At 39.4% G+C, this 19,735-nt stretch overlaps 1 protein-coding gene across 2 annotated transcripts in view; it reads right to left on the reverse strand.

The window, feature by feature from the left end:
• Srpx (sushi repeat containing protein X-linked) overlaps positions 1-19,735 on the reverse strand; it is a 75,760-nt gene that overhangs the window by 26,764 nt on the left and 29,261 nt on the right. The window contains exon 2 of one of the 2 annotated variants that reach the window (XM_031340829.1): positions 3,761-3,820. The exons of the other annotated variant lie outside the window; for it this stretch is intronic. Coding sequence (XP_031196689.1) covers positions 3,761-3,820 — 60 coding nt within the window. The remainder of the gene's footprint in view (positions 1-3,760; positions 3,821-19,735) is intronic. 2 annotated transcript variants of the gene reach the window in all.

The raw sequence follows: 19,735 nt of genomic DNA on the forward strand, positions 1-19,735 counted from the left end.
ATATTCCTCTGTAAAGAAAACCACAGTACTCTTGCTTATTAATTTGAACTAAGCTATACCAGTGTTCATAACAGAGTGTCATTTTGGCTTACACTCACAGAACAATTGCTACAAGTAAGGAAACAATCCCCCTTTTCAGATGTCCGCAGTTATACCCCATTTAGGTAATAGTGGAAAACTTGATTTTGGTGTTATAGTTGCTGTGTTGTCTAGTTTTTGTGAACTTGACACAAACTGGAGTCACCCAGAAAGATGAAACTTTAATTGACGGATTGTTTCCATTAGATTGACCTATGGGCATGTCTATAGGGCATTTTCTTGAATAATTATTGATGGCCCAAATAATGGATGCAGGTGGTGCCAACTCTGAGCAGGTGATCCTGGATGTTATGCATAAGAAAGCAAGCTGAATGAACTATGGAGAACAAGCCAGTTAGCAGCATTTCTACAGCATCTCTGCTTGAGTTCCTGCTTTGGCTTCCCCTCTTGGTGGACTATAATCTATAAGCTCTCCTAGTTGCTTTGGTCAGTGTTTTATCATGGCAATAGAGAAGCAAACTAGGGCAACTGCCCAAGGCATACCTAGGATGTCACTAATAAAGGTGAACTTCTTCCCTATCTTTTGCATGCAAAGGAACCTTCCATGCAAAAGGGCAAGACTACCTTCTTAGTGGAGGAGTTCCTGAAGCAGCCAGTCCATGCATCTCTATGCTATCTAGGGGTCAGGGACAAGTACCCTGAAGTCCCCCAGTGAGTGTAGAGTTAATACACTGAACCAGAGCTACTTCCTGTAGCTGCTCAGCTCTTCATTCCCCACCAGCACCTGTGCTACCAGTGTATGGAGTAAGTTCGCCATCATGTGGCCACAAAGGAACACAGGCCTCCTTCCACATTTCCCAGAAATGCTCTCCTAAGGATATGCTCATCAGCCCTGCTAAAGGAGCCTTTCCAGGTTTTGGCATTAGAACACTTTCTTACTCTGATATTTTCAGGTTCCCTTTGGCTAGTACTTATATCATATAATGATTTTCAGAAAGTTATGAGTGGATTGGAAAGTTAAGACTCAAGTAACATTCCCTAGAGATGATAAGGAGTCACCCTAGAGTTTATTTATTCACTTCGACCATGTTGATTCAGCTGTGCAGAGCACACATCAGGCCTACAGGCCTTCCTGTAACACTTCCTTTCTGGAAGATTTTATACATGCAGTCTACATGTACTATGTATATTTATGATCTGTGTGAGTAAGAGCTGTGTGTTTCTTCATATATAGTAAATTCACATATTTGAATGCAGCATGTAATTAGCAGATTTTTCTCCCTTATTTGGACTCTTCAAATTCTTCTGTCAGTGGCAACTACATATCCAAAAGCTGTGCTATTGCCTCCATGGAGAGGGAAAAAAATCTTTATTTATTTGCAAAAGGCATTTTATTTTTTAGTATCTTCCAAAACAACTCTTTTGAATGTATTTAAACAGTTTACCAGTTCTTTAGTAAAGATGATGAGAATGTGAGTGTGCATGATTTGAATTTAAAGTGCAGACAAGCACCATGGGTAAGTCAAAGTGAATTAACAAAATGTTTAACATAGAAGCTTGGAGGAAGGAAGCTCTTATACCGTTGCAGTTAAGACAAGGTTTATCAAGTAGACAGCCAAACTGATTAATCAGGAAAGTCTTTACATTCCCCAGGGCCAATGCGATAAGCACTCTAATTAAATGGAGTCCATGGAGCTGGCAGCATGGGGCAGCAGGCTAATAAGGAAGTACTAGTGCATCATAGATATGAGCCAAAACACCTGTTCAGACGCAAGTGCAGCCTGAGGGAGAAACACAGGACTCACTCCCTACTCTCTCTAACCCTTGGTGCCTTCTTTTATAAACATGGGGTAATTCTGACACATCTCTAAGGGCCTTCCTCTTCCCTCAAGTAGTGTGAATATACTATGGTATCCCAAGTAAAACCATTGACCTTTATTGTATCCCAAGCTCTCAAATAGGCAAATAAATACAATCAAATAAGTAAAAAAGATGTCACATACTGGGAACCTGATGTATGCTATTTTATCTTTCTTTCTTCTTTTAAATTTGACCCAATTCAAATCAGTTACTGATTATATATTCTGTGCCAGATTCTGGGAGGAGCTTAATATTCCATAGCTAAAGTTGCAGTTAATTATGATTGACCTCTAAATTTTAAAACGAATGACAGTTAAAAGCTGAAGTGTAGCTCTTAAATAGAGTACTTGTCTTGCATGAATAAGGTCCTAGGTTCGATCTTTATCATAACAGCAATAACAAGAAGAAAAAAACCCTAACTCTCTATTGTAAAATTTTAAGGTATATAGCATGTTTTGATATGTGTATATATACATATAAAATGTATTGTGTGATGATTCTTAAAAGCAAGGCATATAACTGACAAGAGAAATAATTTATCGTGAACAATCTTGTTCTTAAACATTTAGGTCAGGTTCTGGAATAGGCATATTTTTGGATATATTATTTACTTTCTATCTTGCAAGGCTATGAGGTGAGGAGAGGACACCAAGCACAGTGAACTAAAGACACATGAGGTGACCACTACTGTATAGGAAGGAGTCTCTTTACAGTGCATTGTGTGTTAGGACTCTTTTTAAACTAGGGACTCACAAAGAGCTTTCAAAAAAAAACTTTCAGAAAGTCTTATGAATCAGAGCATCTCCTTACCCCAAACATCTGACTAGAAATTTGTGATTGGTTGGATTGCTTAATGCCCATGACAATGAAGGTAGGCACTATTGCATTCAGAAATCAAAGCAAAGATGGAAACACACCTAGGCACAGGCACCAGTCATTGTTTAGAAAGACTCCTCCCTTCTTGGGAAAACAACTGAAGGACCATCTTTAGGTAAAGGCTGACCAGAACATTTTCAATTCTCTGATAGCTCAGAAGTGTTACAACAGTCTAGGGTAGTATTTACCTGCCAGAGTATGAATGCATTTTTTGGGCCAAATGTCAAAATGAAACATTACCAGACTGTTTCCTTGAGAGCTTTCCTCTGCAGTGAGAGGAAGCTGTTCGAGACAAAAAGCATTTGTATTTCCCTTAGTTTCTGCCCTGAGCTCCCTGGCTGCAGAGCAGCAGCAGCAGGAGTAGCTGTGGGTAGACTTACCTGAGCCAGTACAGAAGCTTCTTCCTTAGGCTTTAGATACCTGCTGGGAGTGGATACTGGGGGAACTGTGGAGAGTTGGATTTCCCATTGCTAAGTTCAAATTAATTTTGACAACAGCACATTTTACTTATCATCTTAGGATCCAGGCTGGGCTTGGCAAGAGCATGAGGATCATGAAAATCAAGGTTTCCCCTTCTCTGGGCAGTCAGTACATTAACAGCACTGGGCGCAGCGCCTACCTTGGATGGTTTGCTCGGCACACTTCTGGCTGTAATGTATGAATCAGGCTTGATTTTCACTATCATCAGCTACAGCTTGCCTTGGCAGAAGTGAGGACAGTAAAGAAATTTAAGAGAATAAAATGACCATGGGGTGCTGAAAGGCAGCACTCCTGAGATTTCTTTTTTCTTTTTCCTTCCCTTTGTTTTCCTATTGGAAGGATGAGTGCCTATGCACATTTATTTTGAAATATTTATTTTCCTGGACAGGCAATTAGAATGCCGATGTGTTGTCTGGTCACTTTATTACAGTCTGCTCTGCGAAGCTTTAAAGAAATATCTCCTGGCATCAGCAGGTCCTTGTCAGCACATAAGCAAAGCATTCACCTTTATATAGTGAGTGTGAATACCAGACTCCATCGTCTTCTAGTGGTGAGTCTCCAGATCCTACAATAAAAAAAAAAAGAACAGAAACTGCAGCAAGAAAAGCCACACAGTATGGGTGCCTATTTCAAAGCATTGCTTTGGCATCATCCATGCAAGGGGTGCTATTAGATTGCAGAGCCAAGAGCAGAAGTTTCTGTGGCCATTCATGAAGGGACAGGGACCTCTCAGAGTGAACCTGGCTCGGCTGTAGTGGCTAGAGCCAATCAAAATGAGCCTCAGACTGTTTTGGGAATCACCACAGCGCCATATGAAATTCCCGAATTGGGAAAGAGCAAGAAAGTCAACTTCACTCTGAGACAATGCCAATGTCTATGAAGCTCATGCCAGAGCAGACACCATAAAATGTGTGTGACTCAGACCCAACCCACAGTTCCTCCAGTAGACAAAGATAACCCAGTAGAACCTTGTGTTTGTAGTACCTAAAATAAGTCCATCTGCTGAAATGAATTTGGATGGAGTCCAAGAAGGGAAATCAAATGTCTTACCTTGATGACAAAAGAAATATACTTCTGCCTTGGGAAGTCTGTATTGAAACTGAGGACTTGGTGTTTCTTCAGAGTTCCTCACCTAGCTGAGGCTAAAGTGAAATTTCCCAAGCAGTCTTACTAGCCTCAAATCCCATAGGCCGAGGGCAGGGGAGAGAAAGTATGATTTGAAATGAATTCACTTGGAAGTTAAAGTCAAGTCATTTTGAGGATCTTAGATATGAATTCCCATGGAAAGTGGATCTTGAACCCTTGAAGTGGTCAGCAAGTCTCAGGCTTCAACATAGCAATCCTAAATGTAGGGATTTCATTCTGATCACCAACCCTTACATCAACACCATTGAGGCCACAGATTTACTTCCCAGGTACCTTCCACTGAAATTGAAAAGGAAAGGCTCTCCAAGGAGCTTATTCAAACCTTCATCAGGGTGAGCTCATAATTAATGGCCCCCGTTTCACTGGTGTTCTTCAGGCGAGATGGAGAACACAGAAACGAAAGGCGAGACAAGGAGGGCAGCTGCAATGTGACCATTTGGAGAAATTTTCCCAACCAGAGGAAGTCATTCCTGCATTCTGCTTGTTTGAAGATTTCTGTACCTGAGCCCTTGGTTATTCAAAGTTACAGACTTTTCATTGCTCCATGTCAAATAGTAAACATGTGGACGTGAAACCTAGGAATGCAATCTAGGAACATACATCAAAAGCCTGGTATCAGATCCCTTAATACAGCAGTATTCCACTGCTTCAAGTCTATTCCAAGGAAATGACAAAATTCCATGTGAGTTTTTAATCATGCAAATTTTTAAAAAAACATCATGAGCAGTGATCTCAGTGATCTCTCTCTCTCTTTCTCTCTCTCTCTCTCTCTCTCTCTCTCTCTCTCTCTCTCTCTCTCTCACACACACACACACACACACACACACACACACAATCTGCTCAGCACCCCCGTTAAATGGTCTGGAGGATTCAGCATGAACTGGCACCTACCCATTCCATAAACATTTTTGTCCACATTGGCGTCCTTAGTTTTTGTTTTTGTTTTTGTTTTTCTTTCTGTTTGGAACACTCTCCAGGCACAGCTTCTCCATTAGTCTGCCATTTAGACATAAGTGTTTCTTGGAGCTACAGATTACGTCCTTTTCTCCACGCTTTTCCCTAGTCCAATCATATTCGTGTAGCTCACTTTAACTGTCCCATGTGCTTATGAAAAATCCATTATTTCCAGCCTCAAACTTGCTAAGGCTAGAACTTTAACAGTGCATGTGGCTCCAAAACACAATGAAAATGTAGCCCCCAAAGCACAGATCCCGACGTTCTTAGAATGAGCTATATTTCCTATTGGGAGCAATTCCTTTAATTCCACATACTCAAGTTTCTGAAAAAGTCAATCATTTGCACAAATTCTGACACTATACAGGTGTCTGGCATGTAATTGACAATTGGCCTGAACAACCGCAAAGTGTACCATCTTGTGATCAAATATGGCCTGCAGGGTTGATCTTTTCTACAATAAAACATGTCAACAGTCAAGCCAAATATTCCCAGTTCTTACTATTCTGTGGGTCTTGAGAAAAGAAACCTCAACTCCCCAGCAACTCCATATTTCATGAGCTCCATAACACCCCTGCCCACAGTACTTAATACTAATTGTCTGCTGCAATGGTTACATTTCCTGGTGCCTGGGTCTAATCTCTTAACTGCACTGGATTTGCAAATCCTTTATCGAAGGCACTTTTGTCATGTATATCACAATAATATAACCAGTTGTTCAAGGCCTAGAGAGCCAGGAACCACAAAGAGGTATTTCATAGTTGCCTGTTTTCAACCACAAACACGTTGTGTAATAAAAGATCACACTGTAAATATCTATGAATAGATGAGCCACAGCAAACATTGTTTAAGGGCTCCCATTTACAGAATCTTTTGTTTCACTGTTCCTTGGTGCTATGGAAGTAGGAAATTTACAAAGTATAGTTCCTAGATTCCCCTACTCATCGATTGTGGACAAGTCTACATTTTAGGGATTTGAAAGATGAAAGGAAAGGGGTATTACTCTTTGTGATTATTGGTAGTTTTTATTGAGAATTTTAAATATGCAATTTTGATAAGATCCATCACATCCCTTCTGTTTCAATCCATCCTATATTTTCACTACCATTTTCTCTTCCAACTTCATGTGATCTCCTCCTCCTCCTCTTCCTCCTCCTCCTCCTCCTCCTCCTCCTCCTCCTCCTCCTCCTCCTCCTCCTGGAGCTGCATCTCTGAAGAAAACTGTCTGTCTCGCACACAGCAAAGTCATCAATGGCAATAGCACTACGGCTAGGGGTGAGTCTTGCCTCCTCAATGCTGGAATTTTGGCTGGCTTGACCTTGGGCATGTAGACCCAAGTGCACTGAGTTCATGTGTATAGTTTTTTGTGTTTCACCAACACTCCTTCACTGTAGACATCAACTGCCTCAGGCTCTTACAGTCTTTCTGTCTCTCTTCTGGGATGATCCCTGAGCCTTTCAGGGGTGTGTGATATATATGCCCCATTTAGGACTAACCACTCCACGGTATCTTATTTTCTACATTTGGAGCAGTAGTGGGTCTATGTGTTCATTATCACCTACTGCAGAAAGGTTCTCAGGTGAGCACTGAAAGATTTACTATGAGTATAACGATGAGACTTAGGAAAACAGTATTAGATTCTCCCCCCAAGAACCTGTGGCCTAACCAGCCATGGGTTTTGGCCCAGCTGATAGTAACTATATTAGCTGTTAAGCAGGCTTTAAATGCAAACAGAAAGTGTCTGGTTACTTCCATAACATTTGTGCCACTACTTGCCCCAGTGGGTATGTCTAATAATAACTAGTCATTATTATAGTTCATTATTATAGTTCACAGAAACTGTGGATTAGCCCACCCCAGGGGTATGAGTCTCTCCATCAGTATGCTTGCCATCCAGTAGAGATGAAATACCCACATCAATACCAGCATGCTTTCTCCATGCCCCGAGACTCAAATATCTTCAACAATAGAGTCTTATCATCAACTTGTAAACAATAACTAAGCAATAGCAATGGTGTGTAATGTTTGGAAGTCTAATAATAAATCCAAAAGAGGTAACTCATTCCAGAAGCATTGCGGAGGCATTGTCAACCTGTGTACTGGCTAGTTTTCTGTCAACTTGACACAAGCTAGAGTCATCAGAGAAGATGGAGCCTCAACTGAGAAAATACCTCCACAAGATCAGGCTGTAGGCAAACCTGTAAGGCATTTTTCTTAACTAGTGATCAATGTGGGAGGGCTCAGACTATAACCATCTGTCAGATGTAAAGATTTTTTCCCTCCCATTCTGTAGTCTGCCTTTTTGCTTCAAGAAGGGTCCTTTGCTATACGAAGCTTTTACGTTTTATGAAATCCCGTTAGTCAATTGTTGGTTTTAGGGAAGGTCTTATTCATTTTCTCAGTTGTGTGGGCAGAAAATATGCTCTAGTGGCTGTGTTGACAGCAGTGAGGTGCCATGCCCACTGTCCCCTGTCCAACATTGTAGAGTAGACAGAATATGACATTGGCAGTGGTGGTAGTCAAAGAAACAGCACTTTGATAACAGGAGCAGAGTGCTACTGACCACTGATACAGACTTAGCTTGTTAAGGTCCATTTGACTTGTAAGTCTGTTATTTCTTCCATTTAATTTCCTTTTGCCCCAAATGCTTAGTGATGGTTATGTTTCCTACACTAAACCCTAGGAAAGATTTAAGTGAACCAACTCAGAGATGAGTGTGTGTGTTTTCTGCTGCTACAGTTAAGTTCTGAAACGTCCCTCAAGGTTTGTGTGTTAAAAACTTGATCCTCAGGAGACTACTGGAAAGTTGTGAAACTGTTAAGAAATATCATTGAATGGGAGGGTCCTTAGGGGTTTGGTGGTGAGCCCTTGAAGAAGATTATAGGGCTGCTGGAGCCTAGCCATGCCTCCCATGATATCCTCTCATGGATATCATGATGTGAGTAGCCTTCTCTGGTCCATACACTTCAATAATGCTCTGCCTTGTTGCAGATACCCCAATCAATCAAGACAGCTGACCAGGAACTAAAACTGTGAGCCAAGAGAATTCTTTCATTCTTTAAACTGATTTTTTTCCTCAAGTATTTTGTCACAGAGAGAAAATTGCCCAGCTTTCTCTTTGTAACTGTCACCACCTACAACTCTTCTGACATTGTGAGAGAGGATTTTGATGTAGCTTGGCTGAATGGGATAAAGGCACTACAGTTGAACTTTTCTTCTATTTCCTAACTAGTTTTTTTTATTAGAAATTTTATTTATTTACATTTCAAATGATGTCCCCTTTCCTGGTTTCCCCTCTGGAAAAAAAAAAAAAAAACCTATTCCTGCTTACCAACCCACCCTCTCCTGCTTCCTGGTCCTGGCATTCCCCTACAATGGGACATAGAACCTTCACAGGACCAAGGGCCTCTCCTCCCATTGATGACCGACTTGGCCATCCTCTGCTACATATGCTGCTGGAGCCATTAGTCCCACCATGTCTACTCTTTGGCTGGTGGATTAGTCCCTGGGAGCTCTGAGGGTACTAACTTCCTAACTAGTTTATCCTTTCACTTGACATCAAGATGTTTTCTGACCGAGCGAATACTCCTGGGAAGAGAAAGAACACACACTGCCAGCCTATGACAGACACTGCTTAGACTACTTTTCAAAGTTTTACAGCTAATGAACGGTAAACTGGGGCTCAAGTCTAGTTCTTCTTAGTTCTAAGCCCATTAAGCTATTTTCCTTAAGCCTTATTGCCTTTTGCTCCTGCATTTCCACATGTGAGATAACAAGCTTTGGGATCACTGACAGGTAAGTGGCCCCTTGAGTAGTGCTAGAACAAGCAGGGAAGACAACAAACAAACAAAACAAAACCAATCCTTGTGGTTAGCTCACCCCAAGGTGAAGGGTCTACAGTATGGCAGAATCTGCTACTCCAATATCTAGTAGCCATGGTCTCCTTGCTTCTGTTTTGTGAAGTTCTGAGGAACAAATCCAAAAGCTCTTGCTCACTACTTCATTCATTCATTCATTCATTCATTCATTCATTCATTCATTATGATATTGGAGACTGAACCTACGACCTTGTGTATGCCAGGGAAGCACTCCACCTTACTAAATTGCCTAGGTTATCCTTGAACTCGTTCTTTAGACTGCACAGACCTTGAACTTCTAGTCTTCTGCTGCTTATCAAGTTGATGGAGTTAGAGGCTGGCACCATCAGATCTGGCTAGTCATTTCTTAACAACAGATCAGACGATGGGTTAGCTCTAAGCTTTCCTTGCTACGGGGATGAGATCCTGGCTCTGTGTTCAGACAGATAGCCATTCCCAGCGATTTCTTCAGGAATAGTCATGGAAACTAGTATTTGGCAGATGAAAATTCTCCTGTTTATGTGTTATACTGTAAAGGTGTTCCCAAAGAGAAAAGACACATGTTCAGGACAAGACTCTTCCCTTTTTCTCCCCCATGCTTTTGAGGGTATTGTATATGTATAATGTTTAAGATCCATTTCTTTAGCATGAGGTACAAATTCTTAGGACTGATTATTTCAGCTGGGGATGGTAGAATGGATGAATTCAAAAATAACCCTGGGGTCTTTGATGATCTCATTTGGCAGCTAAATAACCTTTAGATATCAGTGACCTCTGTGCTTACTTTATCAACAATAAATGTCCTTCCAGTTTAAGCTACTGTGCATAGTACTGTTGCTTGAAGTTGAATACATCCAAGGTGATACAAACATGAATGGAGACTTCCTCTCTGTTATTAATTTCAAAAAATGGCTCAAAGAAAATAAATGGGTATTAGTTACTACTCTAAGAACATTTTCAGTTTATATTCAACCTGAATATATAGATCAACCTTATAAAACATCTGGTAACTAGTTTAAAAAATAGACATCCTAAGGGAGACAATAAAGTAAAAGACAGATTCAATGTGTTCAGGAAGTTGGGCTTCGTGAAGCAAAGAAGAATCATACATATTAGCTAAAGGGTTTCCACAGAATAAGAAGTGGTGGAAAAAGCAGTCAGGGGGCAGAGAGAGAGGGGGCTTTTCTCTAAGGCCTCTCTATAAAAAGTGATCCCTTTAGAAGTATCTTGCTTGAGGGTTAATGTGACATAATCACTTCAGCCTGCACATGGTTTGAATTACCCCTCTTTGGAGAGAATGCTTTTTCCACACAAAGGCAAATGCAACATTGGCTCAGAAATCAGGAATTCTAAGCCATGGATGACTCTGTCCCTTAGCTAGACCTACAGCCAAATCCATTTGTAATTCTGCTCTCCTTGCAGGAAATTCTAATTCAAAAGATGTTTTTAAAGTAACCACTCACAACTTCCCAACGGTTCAAACAAGGGTTTTCCTGGGCTTCCCTTTCGCTTGGAATCCCTACATTGATAAAATCACCAAGGCCTCAAAGTAATATGCATTATTTGTATTGAAATTTCATGAGGGATATAGAATTTGGAAGATGACTATAGTGCTCCTTTCCTCATGCCATAACTTTTCTTCATATTCAACTAGGAGTGGAGAGAAATTCGAGACCGATGAAAAACCTAGCCAGTTGGCTAAATGATATACATAATCTGAGCTGGCAGATGTATCATCAACCAGAAGGATTGGTTTTGTTTTGTTTGTTTGTTGTTTTGTTTTGTTTTTAGTGATTTTGTACTTCTGCATTCTTAATATTTTGTCAGGATTTTTTCCCCTCGTGACCTTTGTTCTAAATATAATTTGATAGTATCAGATATCAATATATTTAATTAAAAGTCACAGCATCCGTTTTATACTAAAGTTGCTGAAAAACTAGATAGAACTCACTACGGATTCCTCACCTGCATACTGCCAAACACTCCATAATCAACCAGAACACATTTTTACTACGTGAATTCACTTTCCAGGAGGAAAAGATTATAGCATCAAATAGCTTTTAATAAGGCTCTGTGACCAAAAAAAAAAAAAAAAAAAAAAATTAGGAGTCCTGCTTTTATAGCATTCTTTTCCACATCCCATGCTAACACATGTTGTAAAGAAATATGTGATACTCCCTTAATATTATTCTCTTTTTATTATGGGATAAGAGAGAAAACGCATTTAAAGCAAGAAGAAGCTGGACATTGTGACCTATCTAATTCAAACATCTGAGAGGCTGAAACAGGAGAGTGTTCATAAGTTCAAGGCCAGCCTAGACAATAGAGTGAGAACATATGTCAAGAACCAACCTCCCAAACAAACAAAAAAAATCAAAATAAATATGAATCTACATTAGATCACATTATTCTTTTCTAGACTATTTATGTCCAGTGACACACTCTACAGTGATGGGAAATAACTAGATCCTGTACCTGCAGGATCTAGTAAGCAATAGTCTCATGTAAATACTGGGCACTTTAATATGATCATTAAGACAAAGGAAATGAACATTTTACCTTCTGCAGTTTGTCAGTCATGCGTAACTGAGGTTCAACAATATTAAATGGAAAATTCCAGGAATATTTAACCCACAGGCTTTACAATACATATCATCCTAAATAGCATGATAAAATAAAATGTTCTGACCTGGGACCTGAATCATCTTTATCCAGAGTATGCAAGCTGTTTATAATTTTCATCCATTGATTTGGGAGCTATTTGCTTTAAGATAAATTGTTAAAGTATCAAAGTATCTGTGTTCATGTAACCTTATTTTACTAATGATAGCTTTAAAGCACAGGAGCTGGCAACTTGAATATGTCAGAGAGAAGCTGTAATGTTTTTTCTTTGAGTAAAATGAAAGTCAAAATTCCCAAGGTAGAAAAGGAAAAAGCTCATATGCTGAAGTTGCTGTGATCTATAAAAGATTCAAATCTTCTATTGATAAAATCCTAATGCCTGCCCTACCTCCAAATACAGAAGCCAAACTATAGCATAAGTGCTTAATTATTCATCTCACTTCATTTCATCATGTAGGCACTGGATTGTGATGTAGGCCTCACATCTCACCATAGAAGAAACACCATATTAAATGTGTGTTTACAAGAGACCATATTTTCATAACTTATTATAATATATTGGTGATTATTTTCATAACTTAGTATACTTGTGATTATTCTACTCTAAAATTGTCAATCTCTTTGCATAATTTATAAATTAAAAACTTATCACAGGCATGGAAAAACAGTAAAAACATATACTGTAAAAACAGTATATAGAGCATTTGACACAATTCGAAGATTCATTCAGGCAACCCCTAGAACAAAGATATTTGGTTAGCTTTGGAAGAAAGATGAAATACAGGGAATCAACAAGGAAATGTTATCTAAAGATGAAGCCAAGGATGCGGCTGTAGAATTCTTTATTAAACTAAACTGGTAGCACAGTATACCTTCTGTCATACAAAAGTCCCTTAAGGGGATTAAAAGTAGGCCTCAGAATCCTAGAAAACATCGTATTTTGTAACATTTTCCTCTGAATCTTTCTTTCCAAAAAACCAAATAAGATAGACACAACATCTGTCTAAACCTCAGCTATTTCAACAATATTCCATTGTGGAATATGTACTCAAAATATTATATTAAAATGAAAGAAGTTATTTTATCTTGGGTTTGTTTACCAGCCTCTAATTTGATGATTCACACTCGCATTTTCTACTTAATTCAGTGAATGTATATTAAAGGCTTCTATTACCTTGTGCTTACGAATGAACTTCTGGGGAAAATAGAAAAATGTGATGATCATACATTATGGTCATGAAATTTGAAGTATTACATATAGGACAAGAATATCAGCACTATCAAACTCTTCTGTGTATTTTCAAAAATCCCTGTCTAAACCATTTTATATGATTTATGATTCAGAAAATCATCTGTATTTACTCAATTTAAGAGCCACCAGGAAAAGCCATAAACTCAATCTTCTCCAGTGAAATAAATTGCTGTCAAGTTTAATCCCTAAATTCAATGATAAAATTTGTGTAAGGGGAAAATGTCTTTCTGGCTCAAGGTATTATAATAGTTTATATTTTGAAACAGTGGTTTGCTATACACGTTCATACCTTAAAAATCCTTCTGAAATGGGAGCCAGTAGAAAATGTTTGCCATGGAACAATATTGTTGCTTACTTTCTTGAATCCTTCTAGCTGTCCATAATGCCTGTGAGCATACAAGCATATGTAGTGACATCAATCAAGGGCCAATCTATAAGATGTGTGGACCGAGGGCAGAACAGTAACCTTTCAGCATGGGTAAAACTGCAGGAGATTTTAACCCACGGGGGACTTTGGGAAATCAGAGCCCTGAGTCCCACATGGAAGATCATTACTCTGTAATAATCAAACATTATTGGCAACGTTTTCCCACAGGAGAGGAACTAGACCAGTATTTCCACTCCATTTCTCTTCTCTCCAAAACACTACTTTTGAGTGCATTACTACTGTGGTTGATGCTATCGTGTGAAAGGAGCCTGGGATGGGAACAGGAAACAAAGGGTAGTACATTAATCAAGGGCCAATCTATAAGATGGGTGGACAGAGGGGAACAAAGTTATTGGAGGAGCGGTGCTTGAAAGAAACCTAAGCTTTACAGAGTGTTTGCTTCAGGCCCTGGGCAAGTGTTCACAGCAGCAGAAACTGTAAAGACACTTCTTTGTACAACTTGTTTCTCAAAATCCACGAAAAGTAACAGATAAAACCCTGGAGGTAAGGAAACAGGAGGATGCATATGGAGGAAGAGGCTTGTTATACATAGAACAAAAGCATCCAGAGATCCAGAGAAACTTCTGCTAAGAAAGTGTTTACTGACAATGTTTCCATCGAGGGTAGAAGATTCACTAGAATGTTCCAGTGGAACAAGTTGATATGCCCCCTTTATCGTTTGTTACCATCCCAGGCTCCTTTCACACAATAGCATCAATCACAGTAGTATTTTTGCACTCAAAAGTAGTATTTTTGGAGAGAAGAAAAGTAGAATTGAACATGACAGAGTACATCACATATAATTAGAAAAGAATACTGATTCTTGCATTTTGGGTTGGTTTATGCATCTTTGTGCACAGTTCTGTCTTAGGCCTTAGTTGCAACATTATCTTTTCCAGCTTTACCAAGTAAAAGATCAATACAAATGTATCTATTCAAGGTGGATATATTGTGAAAAATCACCATAACTGAGTTTTAATTAACATGTCCATCAGCCTATATGGTTATCATTCAGCATTATGACTAAAGCCACTCATTTTTTTCATTCAAAACTTTTCTCATTTCAACTACTACTAACCTGAAAGAGTCACAATGGCAATGACTCCTTTCTCTGCGTCTGGGTGAAGTGAACTTCCAAAGTGGTGATTTCCTAGATTTTGAAACCTACAGATTTGTATAGGTAATTATTTGTTTCTTTGTTCAGAATGGAAGACTAAAAACTTGAGAAGGGCTTCTTGGGGTTGACTGGGGATGTCTTTGTTTACCTGACTGAGTCAGGACCTAGATGTTATGTCCCATGCAACATATAGTCAATACTATGCTTTTTTGTCCACCCTTGGTCAGTCTCTCAAGTAGGAAGCAATGTTGAGAGTCATGGTATTAAGTTATTATACCTGAGTAAATGTATGTCTCAGACGGAAAAATCTTTCCATTTATGAGCTTCAATTCCCTCCTGAAAAAAATGCAATGCAATACACAGGCTGGACCTAAGCCCTGCTACAGATATGTAGCAGATGTGCAGCTTGGTTTTCATGTGGGTCCCCTAACAAGTGGAGCAAGGGCTATCCATGACTCTCTTATCTGCCTATGAATCCTGTCCCCCTAGTTGGGCTGCCCTGTCTGGCCTCAGTGGGAGAGGATGCACCTAGTCCTTCAGTGACTTGATGTGCCAATACAGGTTGGTATCCAGGAGGCACCTCCCCTTCTCAGAGAAAGGGAGGGGAAGGGGCTGTGTGAGGGGTACTGGGAGAAGAGGGAGGTGGAATCAGGATGTAAAGTGAATACATAAATAAATTAATAGGAACAATGCAATGTAGCAACAGGTAGAAGAGTATAATGTATATTTCAAATTACATTCTCTCACAACACCCTCACCCTCAGCCTTTGCATTTGGGATAACTGCAGTCAAATGAATCAGCTTGAGCTCCCCCTTACCCAGCATGCAATAAACAACTGGCACGGTTTGAAGTTTTCAAATTCACAATGTTCTTTCACGTCCGTTGCTTCTAGAACTTCAGTGCAACCTCATTCAATGATTTAGATGTCATCCTGGGAGAGCATTGACTCTTGGCTACCTTGTTTGCAAAACTATTCTCAGTTCAGGGGATGATGATCTCAGCATCAATTAAATGGGTTTATTTTATTTAATTTATGATATTTTTCAAGTGTAAGTGGGTTAATCATTATGCAATGCCATTGCACACCAAGGAGTGCCTGGCTTTGTTTCTTTGTCCTTTAGTATGACCCACATTAAAGCCATCATCCACCCTTTAGATTCCTCTCTATTATATATGTGTGATTTCTTTCCCTGTATGCATGCATTTATATGAACCTTATGCATGACTGGTGCCAATAAAAGTCAAAGAGGGCATACTTTGGAACTGGAATTATGGACAATTGTGAGCCATCATGTGGGTACTGGGTATCTAATCCAGGTCCTCTGCAAGAGCAACAAGTTTTCTTACCACCGAGACATTTCTCCTAGTCTATCTTCTCTATTGTAAAGGAGATTTTAAAACCTAGTTCCTCTAGTTTCTCTTTTTTTTAAAATAATAATCATTATTATTTAAAGCATGGACTCCATAAATGCTCAAGCATGTTTTCACTTACTATGTAGCTCAGGCTGGCCTCAAATTCATGATCCCTCTGCTACAGATGTGGGCCTCCACACCCTCTGCTCTTATCAAGTCTTTCAAATTCAATTCTCTTTGCATTCCCTTGAGGTTCTCTGTTTACAGTTTTATATCAGGACTGAGTTTACTTTGTTTGGAATTTTCAGAAATCACTTAAAAAGTATATAGGTTCTACCTCCACAGGTAAGCATCCAACACTTCATGGAATAAGACAGGGGGTTCTTTTCTCTTACTGCCCTGCTGGAACGAGTGAAGTGCCCCTCTCTACAAGACCACTTTGAAATGGTTCTTCCTCTTAAGATGTTAGTTGGCACACTACTAATTTGCTCGGGCCATTAGCCCAGTATCCGAGAGAGAGAGAGAGAGAGAGAGAGAGAGAGAGAGAGAGAGAGAGAGAGAGAGAGAGAGAGAGAGAGAGAGAGAGAGAGAGAGAGATCATGAAGGTTGTACTTACAGAAACAGATACTGTATTTAAGGTTCAAAAACACTGTCCAAATAAAGCTGTAATGGGTACATAGTTCTTGGCAGTCAATCAGTGCTATAATTTACAAAATTCTGGCAGATCATGGCAAAACTGAGAATAGCTGGATTCAAGAGATGAAAGGTACTAAGAAAGTAAAATAAAATCGTTGTACTGTGTGCAGAGAGTGGTAGGCAGCCATCCTTAATTGCCAGCTACAAGGTGATCTTTTAATGCAGTAGATGAAATGGTACAGAGAAAGAGAAGGGAACGTGTGGGAAGATGCTTCCTCCAAATCCCTAAAATGAGCATTATGAAATGCCTGTAAGTGACAGGTTACAGCCTCCTCAGCTAAAAAACATTTAAGATATTTTTTTTAATTCTGAAATATTTTCTGCTTCCCCAACAGAACTCTTACACTTCACTTGAAGTCCTGTAGTGAGAGGAAAATGGTTTCTTTTCTGGAAAGTTTCTCTCTTTTGAAAGCATCCAGTTTTTCATTCCATGTTCTCACACTGACAGTCACATACTGCCTGCTGACTGTCACTGGCCGTCTGTTAGACTCTGTTATAAAATCTGTCAAGTGAGATGGAAACACAGTGTACAGTGCCTGGGGCTTCTGTTTCTAGGTACGATGGACATCTATTGTGTTTTCCCAAGGGATCAAGACTCTTCTTTTGGAGAACTATATTTACTCGCATATCGTCCACATAGCTCTTATAAGAGATTTTTTTTCCCTGAAATCTAGGAATGATCACATGAGCCCAGATGAAACAATCAGATCCTTCAGAAGGTATTTCTTGGCCTATAAAATAAGGAAGGTGTGGACCATGGTGATGTTAATGGACAAGGCCAAATCTCTCAGTGAACACTAATCTAAGAAAATGAAACAATCAGAGAAGAGTAAATCAGAAAAAGTAGGAGAGAGGGAGGGAGGGAGCAAGGGAGAGAGAGAAAGAGCCCCCAATCTTTGAGCCCTTGGTTTCAGTAACCCTTGACTCTGTCAAAATGATCCAGACAGAACAATATAATTGTTCCCTTCCCAAAGTTAGTTCAATGTCATGTGTCATCAAGAGTTGTGTCTTAAACATGATCAGAATGATACAATTATCTAAAACCATACAGCATAGGATATGCTTTGGGATTAGGTGTTTGTAGTGGTTACTTCCAATACTCTATTTTCAAGCTGATAATACTGAGTCTCAAATTTAAAACACTTGTAGTGGGTTCCATAATTTAGTGGCACTAGCTTTCTTTTTTTTTTATCTTTCATTTTTACAATAAATTATTTTTTTTTAGATACAGTCTCACTGTAGCCTTGGCTGCCCTGAAGCTCACTATGTAGACCAGGCTGGAAGCAAATTCAGAGGTCTATTGACCTGACTATGCCTCCTAAGTGACAAGTTTAAAGACATGTACCACCACACCCAGTAATTAGCCTTATTCTTGATAAAATTCATTATTTTGGAATTGGAAAAGTACATTAAGTGCTCATAACCCCCTGAAAATAGTAAAACTTACAATAGACTTTCTACATAGCAAAAGAGCATGTAAGTTGCTTTATAAAACTTCTGTTTCACACACAATCACACAACCACATGCGCGCACATGCACACACATGCATACACATACAATTCATAGACTATAAAAGCACTTTTACATTTTAATTACTCTGAACTCTAGATAAAGTCTACAGTCAGCAGCATGACATAATTTAATTATAATTGATTTCTTCTTTCTTATAATCTGAAATAATGGTCTTTGTGTTAATAGATTAAAAGCTTATTAGCCTGAAACTTTATTGATTAGTAGGATTGTGGTCCCCATATCTCACTTTCTATCTATCTATCTATCTATCTATCTATCTATCTATCTATCTATCTATCTATCATATACATACATGTATTTCTCTCATATATATGTGTCTGTCTATGTCTCACCCTCCACGTCTCTTTCTCTCCCTCCTTGCCTCCCTTCCCATCTACTTTATGATTGATATAAAGTGAGAAATACCTCTGCTAATCACTGTTGTCATAATGTACTGTACCATTCCAAGCTCAAAGAAACAGGGCCAAGTCAGCATACACAGACTTCTGAGACCATGAGTACAAATAAGCTTTCTTCCTGGTAGTTTTTCATCTAAGACATTTTGTCACACTAGCATAGAATGGACAGACATGCCTTAGAAATCATATTATCAATGCAGTCAGGTCCCCTGTATACTCCATCAGAGCTATTTTTAGCCATAATGCAGTTGAACTCCAGATGTACCTTGGGTGGTTCTGTGACCCTTAAACATGGGAGACACTCTCCTATCTCCCACATGTGTAAACCCCTGCCCTGGACACAACACTGAAGCTCATTTGTTTCTTGTAAAGCCATCCCACTAGTTACCAATTTCATTTTCCAAAGATTTCAACAAAGATCTGACTATGGAGATGGATGCTTCTATGTGTGTTCTGGTTTTCCTTACTGAAAATCCAGTGAGCAAAGCTTTCAAAGTTTAGAAACTCCAGATGTAAACATAAATTCCCACTTTTGTTTTTAATTGCTTCCAAGGCAACTTGTTAATACAAAAACCCCATAGACTAGCTGGCCTTTTCTCAGCCCCTTGCTGGAGAAGGGCCTACAGTGTCAAGTGTATACCTCATCCTTTGTCCAGCACCTTAGGTCATCAGTGAGCACCAAAATCAAGACAAGGCTCCATGTAAGGAAGAGCCTGGTGGGGCTGGTGAAGTGCTCATTTGCAGGAATATGGTCTTTTGTCAGAAAACATGAGTCAGTGAAAAAAGAAGCATTCACATTTAAGGTGACTTTTCTAAAACTGAGTCTTTCTGAGAAAATGTCCCAATATCCTAGCGAACAGATATGAGGCCAGGATAAGAGAGAAACAAGGAGTGAAATGGAAGGCATTCCTTGCTTTTCACCATGGAGTGGCCACTTTGCACAGCACCACCTGACTCAGATTTGTTGGCCAAAATAAAGTCCAGTGGGCAGGCATAGGTAGTAAACATCTATGATCTCTACATTCAGAAAACAGAAGTAGAAGGGTCACCAGTTCAAGGACAACATGTCCTGCATTTCATAGTAGTACCATGTTTCACTAAACACACACACACACACACACAC

This window comes from Mastomys coucha, chromosome X, assembly GCF_008632895.1.
Source record: "Mastomys coucha isolate ucsf_1 chromosome X, UCSF_Mcou_1, whole genome shotgun sequence".
In the NCBI taxonomy this organism is placed as follows: Eukaryota; Metazoa; Chordata; class Mammalia; order Rodentia; family Muridae; genus Mastomys; species Mastomys coucha.